The 13,339-nt window shown below is 40.8% G+C and overlaps 1 protein-coding gene across 1 annotated transcript in view; it reads left to right on the forward strand.

The window, feature by feature from the left end:
* The window catches only part of LOC107114026 (chromosome unknown open reading frame, human C7orf60), a 43,943-nt gene extending 37,949 nt beyond the window's left edge, over positions 1-5,994 (forward strand). Inside the window, exons 3-5 of the mRNA XM_015415447.1 lie at positions 2,299-2,454; positions 4,435-4,549; positions 5,266-5,994. Coding sequence (XP_015270933.1) covers positions 2,299-2,454; positions 4,435-4,549; positions 5,266-5,895 — 901 coding nt within the window. The 3' untranslated portion in view covers positions 5,896-5,994. The remainder of the gene's footprint in view (positions 1-2,298; positions 2,455-4,434; positions 4,550-5,265) is intronic.
* Positions 5,995-13,339: the final 7,345 nt, after the last annotated feature.

Raw genomic sequence — 13,339 nt, forward strand, 5'->3', positions numbered from 1 at the left:
GGATTAAGACTTGTGCTTAAAGATGTGGCACCTAAATCTTCGCTCTAGTCATGTAGCTGGGGGAAAATAGATCTCATTACCATTTCTGAAGCATATGTGGCCAGCAGAGCTGTAATACATGAATTTGTGGATATCATTGTAAAGTAGTGTAGGCTGAATGCAGTCTAATTTAAAGCATCTGCATTTTAGAATCAACTGTTTAATTGTTTCTGGCTAATGAATGAAATGAGGGATAATATTGAATGGGAGGCTTATGAAGTGTAAATAGCCTGTTTTTCGGTAACAATTTCTTGAGGCCATGATCCGGGGGGGTGCCTAAACAAAAGTGACTGACCTGGCTAACACATAGGCAGGAATAGAGCAAAAAAACCAACAAAACCAGTAGAATTCTACAAGGAGGTATACTTTTTTTTAATAGGGCTCTTGTGTGAATTGCATGGTCCTGGTCAAATAGAGCACCAGCACCCTTAGTTGCTATGTAAACCCAGGTTGCAGCATTGATGCATCATGCATAATTCTGATGATATCCACAGATGTGGTAGTATACTGAAATTAATACCCTGGCTTGTGGAATTTGACCTCTCTTTAGCTCACCCTTTCTCTGAGTTTCCCCTGAACCGAAACAAAGTTCTGCAGAAGGATTTAATACAGAGTGCTATTTTAATCAAGTTTGTTACTTCTGTTATTTTCCACTCAGATCTTGACGCATAGGAGGTTTTTGGGATTTGTATTCACCATACCAACAGAATCTTTTATTTTTGAATACATTGATCTGAATTTTGGTTTTCAAAATGTTGTAAGGACTGTGATGGGAATAAACTAAGGAAGGAATGTATGAGTTGCAGGTTAACATGATTTCTCTGTACAGGGCATAAACTCTAGTCCACAGGGCCCTGCTCAAAGCTTCTCTTGATTTCTGAGCCTTCAGCAGATAATGCTTGTCCCATCTGTTCCACAAGAGAGTTAAAGTTCCCTTAAGTAAACAAAGTGTGCTAGGATTCAAATGGTAATCTGTAGAGTTGAAATTAACATCATGATATTGGAAACAAGGGAGCAGCACTGATAATGGAAGAACACAACTCAGTACCACCAAGATGCAATTATGCTTCAGTAATTTCTTGTGCATTTCAGAACTCTGCATTAGGGTCATTTATCCATCAGTCTAAAGTGACACAAAACTGCATATCTGTCCAATACACCCTGTGAAAAGGAACTGTATATTGTTACCAAATGTACTCAGGACAACGCATATAAACCTCCTTGTCTGGGTGAACAGGATTCAGGTCTAGGTTCAAACAGAGGGGAGTGAATACTGCATGCTCAAAGATTTGGGATCAAAAGAGTTGTTATGCCACAGCAGGCTTAGAATAATAGGTCAAAATGATCAGTGATAGTTTATTGAGGAGAACCTGAGTTACAGGTGCAGTCAGAGCAGTAGAGATGGGAAAATATTATCCATCCCTTTTCTGTTCGGGAATAATTTGGGTGGCTTAGTTTCATTGGTTTTCTGACTGGTACATTAGCTATGGCTTGAAGGGAGTTCTGAGGATGGGTGCTTGGCTTGGGCCAAGCAGGCAATCCTGCAGCTATTCCAGGTAATAAACTCAAAGGGAACGAATCTGCGCCTGATCAGTATTTGAGCTACTAGGGCACACAGGTAGGCGGCAAGCAGGCTTCCAGGCACATAACATATAAATGAGGAGAATATGTGTGTGAGTAGTGTACTGTTTGGCATTGGGAAGGGGATCAGTTATAAAGATCAAGCACAATAGAAAAAAGCATTGATTTTTGCAAGCTTTCTGTGAAGGTAGAAGTGCTGAGCTGGGCCCAACTTCTAAGAATGCTGCCATAGCAGCCTTCCTTGGTGAGCCAGTCATTGTCACAGGTTTCATCATCCAGAGTGGTTCCATTCTTGCCGCATGTCTGGTAGACCATTCTGGATCTGGCCACTTGCTAATCAGAATGTTAAGACAGTGATATCAATGAAATGGAGGCATGTCATTTTTAGCAACAATATTCATACATTACTTAAATTGTTGTACTATCACAGTAAGGTGTCTTTAGAAAATAGGAGGATAAGGCTTGGATCCAGTGGAGCAATTTCTGCAAAAGAGAGTGACATTTCAGTGATTTCCCCCTTCCTGCTGCAAACCTCGTGCTATTCTTGGGAGTCCCCTATCTGTTTCCATGAGTAGCATTTTGGGGGCTGCAACAAAATGGGGAAATTTCTGCTCTGTAGATATAAATCTAAATGCCATAATTGGTTGTAAATTTGTTATTTCTTTGACTTTTTTTTAGTGTGTGTCGGGAGTATTTTCATAATGGTGGGAAAAGGAAAGCTCTTGAAAAAGATGAGAAACGAGCAGTTCTTGCCGCACAAAGTACACAAACCATGACTCCAAAAAGAGAGAATTCTTCAGAACACTGCATAAACACAACTTCTTTAATGGATGAGTAAGTGTTTAATAGTAGTTAGTGGTTGTTTCCATTATTATTAGCATTGCAGCCAAGTTAACAGTGGGCATGATCTGTCCATAGCTGACCATTTTTAAGTCCCATTGATTGCAGTGCAAAACAGCGCATTGTAATCAATAGAACTTTTAAAGGCTTGGCTTACACTGACTTAACATTCACTCTTTTCCTCCAACAAACTATGCAGTTGTGTGATAGATGCTAAAGATCTCTAACTGAATTCATAATATGTTTATTAAAGTACATCTCCCAGAACTCATGTGGATAAACCCATGGCAACTAAATATTGTATTTTAGGTATTCCTTTTGTGTCACAGGTTGGGTGTGACATTGTGTGGGACTTGGAGGGTGTGGTCAGACAGTGTGCTGAGAGCGGATTAAACTGCTCCGGTTCTAACCGGGTTATATTTGATCTGGATAATCGCAATCACACTTACCTCCCTTATCCCGCCTCACCGCACAGTCATGTCACTCCCCGGTATCTACACTAATGACGCGCGGGAGCATGCGTTGGCAGGTTTTTAAAAAAATGTCCTCAGTTTGCGCATGCACATAGGCGCCCTTCCGTAGAAAGGGGGGAACTATCATGGCGCATGCGCAGAACCACCAGGGCGAATCAATCGAACCCCTCCAACAAAAGACTTCCATTTAAATGTTTGACCCGAAAATGGCCTCTGTGAGATCCCGAACTCATCTAAACACTAAAACAAGTGACCATTTAAATGTTGGTTTTCTAAAGGTGGTGGCGGAGCGCCGCCTATGTGCACACCTCCAACGCATTAAAAAATGGCAGGCGAAAAGTGGAAGCCTCGGGCAGCTTTCTAATGGGGAGGGGGTTTAAACCGGAAGTGGCTCAACACCACAGGAGCGATCAGACACCAGAAAAGTGCGGCTAGAACCAGAGAATCAGGAAAACATCACTTGGGGACCTGGTAGCAAAATACCGTATTTTCCTGCGTATAAGACTACTTTTTAACCCAGGGAAATCTTCTCAGAAGTGGGGGGTCGTCTTATACGCCGGTACGCCAGAAGCATCAGCACAGCTCTATATTTTAACTGGAAAACTCTATATTTTAACTGGAAAAGTTGGGGGTCGTCTTATACGCCCAGTCGTCTTATACGCCGGAAAATACGGTATTTTAACCTCATAATTGTGTGTACTAGACCTTCTGATTTTTGTTTTGCTTTCTTCTAGGCATATTGGGCATGTGGGCTGGGACCCAAATACAGGTTTTGATGTAAGTGTGATGGCAAGCCTCGCAGAACTTCGCATTGTAGTATGTGATACTCAACATTAAAATGCACAATGGTACTGCTGATGTTACATATGAGCTAAAATCTAATACTCTTAATATATTTTATCGTAATATGCTAATGCCCATTAAAGTAAGCCATAACTTGCAAAATAACATGGATTTAAACCGATAGTCCTATGTGAGTCATGTGATAAATTTATTTGAATGCTGTATTCTGAAATGACACTTCAGGATCCTTAAACTGAAGAGTGTGCTAAACAATCTGAATTTTTTTTAAAAAAATTGCCCTCTGAACTGTGTTGTCATCTTTAAAGTACAAGTGTATTAATGACATTGTTTTAAGCACAGAAATTATGGTGGGCCCACAAAACTTGAATCTGGTTAGCTTTTTTTTTTTTTTTAACGCTTGCCTAATTCTTCTCCTTCCTACAGTTTCCATCCCATCCCATGTAGCTTTTATGTATGTAGATCCCATTTTGGGGTTGTCAAAGGGGACCCATCCTTCCTTTTTCTCCAAGAGAAATGCTGGCTGGATCCAACCTGACATCTTTTTTTTTTTAACTGACAAAATAGCACACAAATCAACCAAAATTGATGTATGTTATACAACTGCAGTTAAAAATGTGTCATGCTTTGAGTAGAATTACAAATACCTGCTGTGTGCTTTTAAAAGGTGACTTCATAAACTGAATTTATTTCTGTTTAGACTGGTGCATCCTTCAGGGAAGATCAGATTACTTGATGTTGGCAGCTGTTTTAATCCATTTCTGAAGTTTGAAGAATTTTTGACTGTTGGCATTGACATTGTTCCCGCAGTTGAGGTATGAAGTATTGACACTGCAACTTATTCAAAAAAATCAGGGTTGTTTACAGTAGTTACTGAGGGGAAAAAATCATTAAATTGTAGCACTAACTATCATTTGGGTTGTATTAACAGTGTATATCACATGGGCAGAAGATCACCCTGTATTTTTACAGGAATGCAGTTGTATAGGAAACAGCAGAACCAATATTTCAGTTCTGTAATAATCTTGCCATTAATTTGAGTTTTTTTGCTACAGAAACAGTTAAGCATTGTAAGCCCTGCAGAAGAGACCAGAGCACATTAAGTTCTGTGAAACCAGTGGATTAAAGAAATGCTTAACTCTGGCTGAGCTGTGTCTTAAATCTCTTCTGACTAAAATACTGAAATGGTGAACTTTTACTTTCTGAATGGCTACAATTCAGTATTTGAAGGTACCTGCCATAATTCTTTTTTATTTTTACAAGCCTGTATTGGTAAGCCTTTTAGTGTTGCGTGATCAGTATAATAAGGCTTGAATATTCACTTCTGAGCATATCAAACCTACTCTTTTTCTCCTTTGTTTTTGTTTTTTTGAAGAATGAACTTAAATTTCACAGTTCAGTGATCTCATGTGAAACAGCTACAGTGCCCATGGGTTTGTCACTTTATGCTTCAAATTGATAGCTTTTCTGTACCCAGCTTGTATCCTAACAACACATAATCATATAGCTATCTCTGTGCTTCTTCCTCCAGAGTGTCTACAAATGTGACTTCTTAAACCTTCAGATTCAACAGCCTCTTCAGCTTGCGCAAGATGCCATAGATGCTTTTTTGAAGCAACTGAAAAATCCTATCGATTCTCTGCCTGGGGAATTATTCCATGTTGTTGTCTTCTCCCTCCTCCTTTCTTACTTCCCATCACCTTATCAACGATGGATATGTTGCAAAAAGGCCCATGAACTTCTTGGATTGAATGGATTGCTGCTTATTATCACGCCTGACTCTGCCCATCAAAATCGCCATGCTATGATGATGAAAAGTTGGAAAATCGCAATAGAATCCCTAGGCTTTAAACGTTTCAAGTATTCAAAGTTTTCTCATATGCATCTCATGGCATTTAGAAAGATCTCACTTAAAACTACTAGTGACTTGGTGAGCAGGAACTACCCCGGGATGCTATACATCCCCCAGGACTTCAACAGTATAGAGGAAGAGGAATTTTCTAACTATTCTTGCTATGTCCGGTCCGATGCTGAAGATGAACAACTGGCATGCAGCTTCATGGAACTTCCAGACGCTCCTTATGATTCAGACTCTGGGGACAGCCAGGCCAGCTCAATCCCCTTCTATGAGCTAGAAGATCCAATTTTACTTTTAAGTTAATTATGTAACAATTAAAAATCTGCTTCAAAGTCCAAACTCCCTTTACTATGAAACTAAATTTGCCATGCTGACATCTGCTCCCACACGGAAAAGGAAATGCAGGAGGTTTTCAGAACTTGCTATTTTTTCTACTTAGAAATTTTTACATTTATTCTTGTATTGAGAATTTGAAGTGTGTGTGTGTTACGCAGAATGGTTTTGTGTCACAGCATAAACAGGGTTTACTCTATTGTTTGTATCACTGATAGATACAGGTTTTTTTCCTTCCAATGCTGTGATCTTGTGAAATATGCTGCCTTGATATCTTATATCTGTTGATAAAGGTTGAGGTTCATTCTAGCCTTTTCAGAAGGCTATGTAGAAAGAGCTAATAGGCACTGTTAATGAATGTCAAAGGAAAACGTTTGGAAAGCTTGTCTGGCTGAAGTTAACTGTGATCTGGTAAAACAAAAATCTGCAAAGTAGTTCTCCTTAAATTATTTTCATTTGGATTGGAGACAATCCTTTTTCCCTTGTTGTTCTTTGAATGACACAGAAAACACAATGGGTGGGCTTAAATAGTTTTGGTAAACTTCAGAGCTAGAATATATTTGCCACTTTATGTTTGCAGTGACATCACTGTCCACTCTGGTTTTTTAAACTATCTTGTATTGTTGCAAAATATTCTGCCCAAAATACTTACATTGGGAGTCTCAAGTTATGTGAAATCTGCACATTACTTGAGTCCTAATCCTGTGAACACTTACTTATGAATGAAGAATCAAAAGTAGTCCAATGTGTGAAAGATTAACCATCCAATCTGCATTATATTTCCTACACATGCTCTGAAGTTTGGATGCTAAGGAATTAATTTGTTTGGCACTAATTCCTTAAAAATTAACAAAGTTGTTTTAATGATGCACTGCATTTTAATTACACCCTACACTTGAATGCATATAATTAAGGTCTGACTATGCGTTTAGACCAATGACTGAAAGAGAAATTAGTTTCACATTATCCAGATGCTGATGCAGAGTCAACTGCCATTTCAGAAGTGCCACTACAGACCTTGTAAGGTTTTTTTCTAAAAAAAAAAAATTATGCTCCCACCAAAATTTTGCACTGAAGTTTCACAACTGATTTCTTAGTTTGCTTTTTCCATATTGTGTTCTTAGTTTTATACACAATTTCATATATTATAGTGTCACTTTATATTTAAGAATGGGTTTTGTACCTCTTGCATGTTATGGACTTTTTAAATATCCCCCGAATGACTAAACTTGATTACTGGCTTTTAGCTATTAATACAGTTACACTTGAAAACAAATCATAACTGAAACATTTCTGTCATTCTAACAAGGCCATATATCTTCCAACACAATAAGCATCCTGTGTTAGGTAAGTGCAGTCCAATGCAGAGAAACTCTGCATAAGATTGTACTCACAATCTACGTATTGTGTTCCCTTTTGGTCCATTCTGCTACCATTTCCTGCATGCATAGTTGTTCACAGGCACTAAATTTAAGGGCTACAGGACAGCACCTGAAGTATTAGGTAACAGCTGTTGGAAATAGCCTTGGTAGGCAGATATGAGAACCTTTTAATGCAACACTCTTGTTTGCGGCAATTATTCTTATACAGACAGAGCTGCTGGTACTGAGGTTCTCATGCTGGCTTCCAGTGCAATAGGGTAGTGGGAGTCTAGTTCCAGTAGTGGTACCATCTTATCCCATAGTTGGTTACTATACATTACAAGGTAAAAGGCTTTCAGTCTTCCATAAAGAAACTCACTGAAATGTATTTTATTTAGCTATCTCTTGTTTAAATGAAATATTGCAGTCATAGGTGTCAGCAAATGATAGCCCTCTGAGGAGTACCGTCTTTGCCATCTCACCGTTACCAACTCCATAGGCAAGAGGATGGTGAATGAGCTTTCACTCCTGAAAACAGGGCAATAGTGGGCAATTTTGAATGGCCAGGTTTGGCTCTTTGACCCATCATGTCCAATATGTTATCAATTGAACCTCCAACAACAAAAACTAGTTGCTGACCAGGGTAAACAGATTAATGTAAAGACTTTTTAAACTAAAAGGTTTCATTTTTAATGCTGGAGTAATTAAAGCTAATGTGTTGTGCTACCTCTTTCATTTAAAAAAATACTGTTTACTTATTCTCCAAAATGTGCATGATGTGCTTTTATTAATATTAGAAAAAAGTTGCCAAGATTCCCTAGCATGGATGCATTTTATTATGTGTGCACTAATGTCATTTGTTTTCTTGTCCATTCAAATTAGCGTATACTCGAATCCAGGTCATGGTTATATGTAGATGAAATAGTTTAAAATCTGAATAGTAGAAATCTGCCAGTAATATCACCAGTGGCTTGGTGAAAGTGGAAAGTGTTGTGGGTCCTTCACTAGGGGAGCAGCTTCTTTCTTTCTGTTTTCAAATGCAGAGTCCTCTTTCAGAGTGATTCCCCAATAACAATATGTATGGGCATGGTTACTTAACTTAAGGGAGTTCCTGCTATGCTTTGTTGGATTTTTTTACTTGATCTTGCTTGAAGTGCAGTTTTCAGGATGGCTGATTAGGTCTGGAAGGCTTCTCAAGCTTGACATTGTACAAAGGAAGATGTACCCGGTTCCATACAAGGAAGAAAGCATACTACCAACCTTTGCATTTGTTTTTTCTTTTGTTTTACTAAGGGGTTTTTTTTGTGTGAAAGTGCATTAAAAAGTACAAACAGCTTTGAGTGTGTTAGTGATGTGGAGTGTATTTTATCTTGTGGTGCTACATAGTCTTGCAAAAAGATACAGTGTGTACAGAGTTATACCATTCCTAAAGCAGTTTTCCTGTGTGATGGATGGTCACTCCAGGTTTATATGCAACTTTTTAGATATGCTTCAGTTTCCATTTTACTTATGGTTGTATGCTTCTTCAGCCCAACAGGACCTTGCTTGGCTCTTTCTGTTTTTGAAGGGTTTATTTCAAGGCAGGTGCTTTATAATATGTTAATTGTCCCTCCGTTGTGCAATTATAGGAAAATATTTGCTCCTGTTCAAGATAATTTGATAAAGAATAAAATGCATCTTTAAACCATTCTTCTGTAGGCTAAGGAGGAGGTTTAAGTTATACACACAGTAAGGAATGCTTAGTTCTGAGTTGTGATGGTCTGTTCATAAAATAAGTCTGTATCCTAGATCAGTGTTCTTGGAAATATTTCCAGTACTCCCTGTATGAACAGATTTCATATAAGCAGGAACTATTTGTAAGGGGTAGTTCTTTGTACTGTGAGGAGAGATGCTATGCTACTAGAATCCTGACTACAGAACAATTCACACAACTAATTTCGCATCATAAATGAGAATGTGCATTCTTAACTGAATTCAGATGGAATCCATTTTTGTGAATAGCTGACAACTGAGAAGTCTCTTCTTATGTTCTTAACTAAAGCATGGTGCCAGTAAATTACTTTAGGCATGTTTACTGCAAATCTTATAATTGGCAGGGTTATAATGGTGTAACCTCAGTCACAAAGACTGTGTGTGTATAGGGAGAGAGCTACTGGCCTCCTTCCCATCCCCCTTGTCCCTGCTTAACAATTATGTAAATCAACTATGCCTCTTAAGTCCTCTAAAATAGACCCCTGCTGGATCAGACCAATGGGCCATCTAGTCCAGCATCCTGTCTCAGTGGCCAACCTGTTATTCTGGAGGGTCAACAACAGAGCATACAGACAGAGACTTTGCCCTGATGTTACATCCTGACTCTGGGATTCAGAGGTTTAGTGCCTCTCCTGGAGGTTCCCCTGTCACTATGGCTAGTAGCCTTGCTAGATTTACAATCCATGAATTTAATCCCCCTTTAAAGTTGTTTATTCCTGTGGTCATCACTACATTTGCTGGCAGTGAATTCGACATTTTAATCAGTCTCTTAAAGAGTGGCAGCTGTACAGGGAATAGGAGAAACGGGCAAGTACAGTAACTTTGATCATATGTGTGAGCATCTATTTCCTTCAGTTGTCACTTCTTCCCAGTACCCCAATGCATTGCTTTTGGGGGAAGTTCCAATCTCAGACTCCTCAGTAGAAGCCTTTAAGAAGAAAACTTTGCTCTCCTCAGCTAGAAAAAACTCGATGAATGCTGGAGAAGCTCTAACGTCCGGAGAAACTAAAATTGAAAACTTTTTTAAAATTAAAAAACAAACAAACCTCACTCTGCCTACTTAGGAAACTACATTGCTCGAAGTCTTTAATAGCTTTAATTCCTGGAAAAGCCAAAGATGGCCGCACTAATTGTTTTCCTTTGTTGGAAAGGACCTCTGTGCGTTCTCAGAGGTTGCTGACGCTTAAGGGTTACAATGTCATGAAATGCCACAGAACGCAGTCCTGTTCCGCCCTCAACACGTTGCTGCCCTCCCAGACGGGAACTCTACGCGCTCGGAGTCACTGAGGGGCAGAATGTTCCCTTCAGTTTGGAGTGTTGAAAGTCGCAAAACCACCGCCAGCCTTAGAGAGCAGCTGCGGCGTAGCGCATCCTATTCGACCCGTGCAAGGGGCTAGGCAGGCGAACTCTTAAAAGCAGCCTTTCTGGCCAGACTCCCAGCTTTCCCGTGTGCTTTCTGGGACCGGAGGCCGCTTCTGCCTTCCCGCTCCAGGGAATTTCGCTTTCCACGAGGAATGGAAAGTGCGTCTGCAAAACAGGAGACCGACGGAGCCTCCTTTCGGAGAGGACTGCCGAGCCCAGCCGAGCTGGGAAGTGAGAGCTTCTCCCGCGCCAGGCCGTCGACGCCCTGAGGCCAGCTAAGCTGCGCGGTTTGAGCCCTCCCGCTCCCCGTATCGGGCCCGAGTGAGAAGGAAGGGCTAAAATGGCGAAGCGGGCGGGGAACTTTTTTTTTTTTTTACAGCGAACAGCGCACGGTGAGTTTGGCAGCCGCCCAGCACAGCACAGACCTTAGTGGTAGGCTGGTAGCAAAACAGGCGATGGGGAAGAAGTAGGAAACTTCGTTAAGAGACAAGCTGCGGCTTCTTCCATCTTCGGCTTTCGTTAGAACTCCCTGGTGGGGAGATGTAGGACCCTAACCCGGGATGCCAGTTTCTGTATCCCCCGCCCTTCCCCTGTCGCCTTGAGAGAGAAGAGCTGCTACATGTTTTTGAATCCTTTCCTTTTAATATGGGGAGGGGAGTGGACCGCCCCGTCTGCTTCCTTCTCCCCCCCCCCAATGATCTTACTGCTCATGCGCCAACTCTGAAAGGGCCTGAACTTAACGGTAACTCTTGAGAAAGTGACGGGGCGGGGGGAGAGGAATCGACTCTCTTCTGAGCCCGCCTCACGCTGTCTCTTTGACACGAGACGACCGTCATAGTCGGATGTGGGCTTCCTTTTAAGCAGGATGGTGATTCCCTTTTGCCTGTTCCTTGCCTTTTTACTTTCTTCTGTTTTGAGGCAGTGCCATTAGATCTTCTCATTTGGCTCTCAGTGTCTTGAGTGTTTGCTTGTGGAGAGCAGCAGCAGAAGTCACTCCAAAACCAGCTCGTCTTCACACATTGTTTTTCAAATGTAAGTTCATATTTCTTCAGGCAACAGGAACGCCCCCCCCCCCCAACTTGGGGTGACCTCCTACAGCACCTTTTCAAGGACTCCATCAGAGCTGCTGTTTCAGATCGTTCGAGTGATCTGGGAAGTACTGTTCGTTTGAAGCAAAAATAGTTTCAACAGGGCTTTGTTGATGGTCTTAAATGGCCACAGACTGATGTGACAGATGTGTAGTGCAAAGCTGCTCTAGTCTAAACTCACTGAAATCAACAGGCTTTTGAAGTAGGATTGCACTGTTGAAGATGCTCAAAAGCAAACTTAGGAGGTTTGACTCAGTGGTAGGGCATAAGTTTTGTATGCAGGAGGCCAGGGTTCAATACCTGGCATCTCTGTTGAAAAGGATCAGGTAGCAGGTGATGTGAAAGACCTACCTGAGACCCTAGAGAGACCCTGCCTCTCAGAGTAGACAGTGCTGACCTTAGTAAACCAATGGTCTTATTCATTGATCTGAACAGCCCTAGTGGTGCTGGCCACTGTGCAGGGACTGCTTGGCTCTGACCTATCCTGCCAGTGCCACTGGAACTTAGCTCGCTGTAGTTGCCGACATCGTCCAGAACAGTGACCCACCAGGATCTTTCCTGGAAAGCTAAAGAGCTAGCCTGCCTCTGTGAATCAGTGAATCAGCACAGTGAATACACTATGCAGTGCTCTTAGTGGCTTTATAGTAATTATGTTAGTAATTACCAAAGATGAAACTTCATCTCTGCAAAGAAATAATTAAATATATATATTTCTCCAGTTTTCAGTCTTAGGTGTATTTAAAAACAGACCGCATGCTCTCAGCACCTTGATTCCTGGACTGACGCGCTGTAAGGGGCTCGCCATTCTGTAGTTTAGCCGGAAGAGACTGCTTAAGTCTGGTTATCCTGGTTGTATTAGTAGCTAGCCATTTTGTGGAAGAGGGAAGGCATAGGCATACCAACTGTTTGCTTCTGGCTGGCAGTCTCCCACCAATAAGCCCACCCAATCATCCTCACATTGTGTGCTGGGGGGGCAGAAATGTGTGCTAGCATCATGTTCCGGAAAAAAACTAGGGTTTTGCCAGGACTTGATGTTGGTACGTAACTCAGTTTATTGGCCTTGCTTCAACATTTTATATTGCATATTGTTAGCTACCATAAGACGTTTGTTTGTTCTTAAAGATAAAAGTGAGATATAAATAATTTTTATGATTTTATAATATCTACTTCCTGTGGAACTCCTTAAAAACCAAAGAATTAATTGACAAGGCTGCAGAGATAACTTTCTGTTGCATTTTTCAGGTAATGTTATCTAGTGATTCTTCTATTATCTGTTACCCTCATAGAGTTCTCTTTGCGAAAGAGAGAGAGATCCTAAAACACAGCTTGGTTGAGAGCCATTTATTTTTTCAAATGCTTCTAAAATGGAAATACAAGTGGAAGGATGAGAACTGGAGATGCATAGAAACAAATAGAGTTCAGTAGGGTTCCAGAAGTATTTTACCACATGAGAACATCTCTTCATTATAAACTCAAAACTGAAAAGAATATTAATATAATTTAATAAACTTGGTAGCAATTGGAAAGCCAGATCCAAAGGTACTGTTTTGTTTTGATCTGCAATTTTCTGGAAATTTTATTTGGAGTGGCTGGCGTGCTGTTGCCACTAACCACTGCCACCATGAATAGCTTCATTAAGGCCAGATTGGTTTCCATGAAATTTCATATTTTTGAAAATTTAAAATATTACTTTTTGTAGGATATAAAGAAAATTGCCCTGCCCTGGATAGCCCTGGCTAGCCTAGTCTCATCAGATCTTGGAAGCTAAGCGGGATTGGTCCTAGTCAGTACTTGGATGGTAGAACACCAAGAACTTCTGGGGTTGCAACACAGAGGCAGGCAATGGCAAGG

Source organism: Gekko japonicus, unplaced genomic scaffold (genome assembly GCF_001447785.1).
Source record: "Gekko japonicus isolate JY-2015 unplaced genomic scaffold, Gekko_japonicus_V1.1 scaffold1334, whole genome shotgun sequence".
In the NCBI taxonomy this organism is placed as follows: Eukaryota; Metazoa; Chordata; class Lepidosauria; order Squamata; family Gekkonidae; genus Gekko; species Gekko japonicus.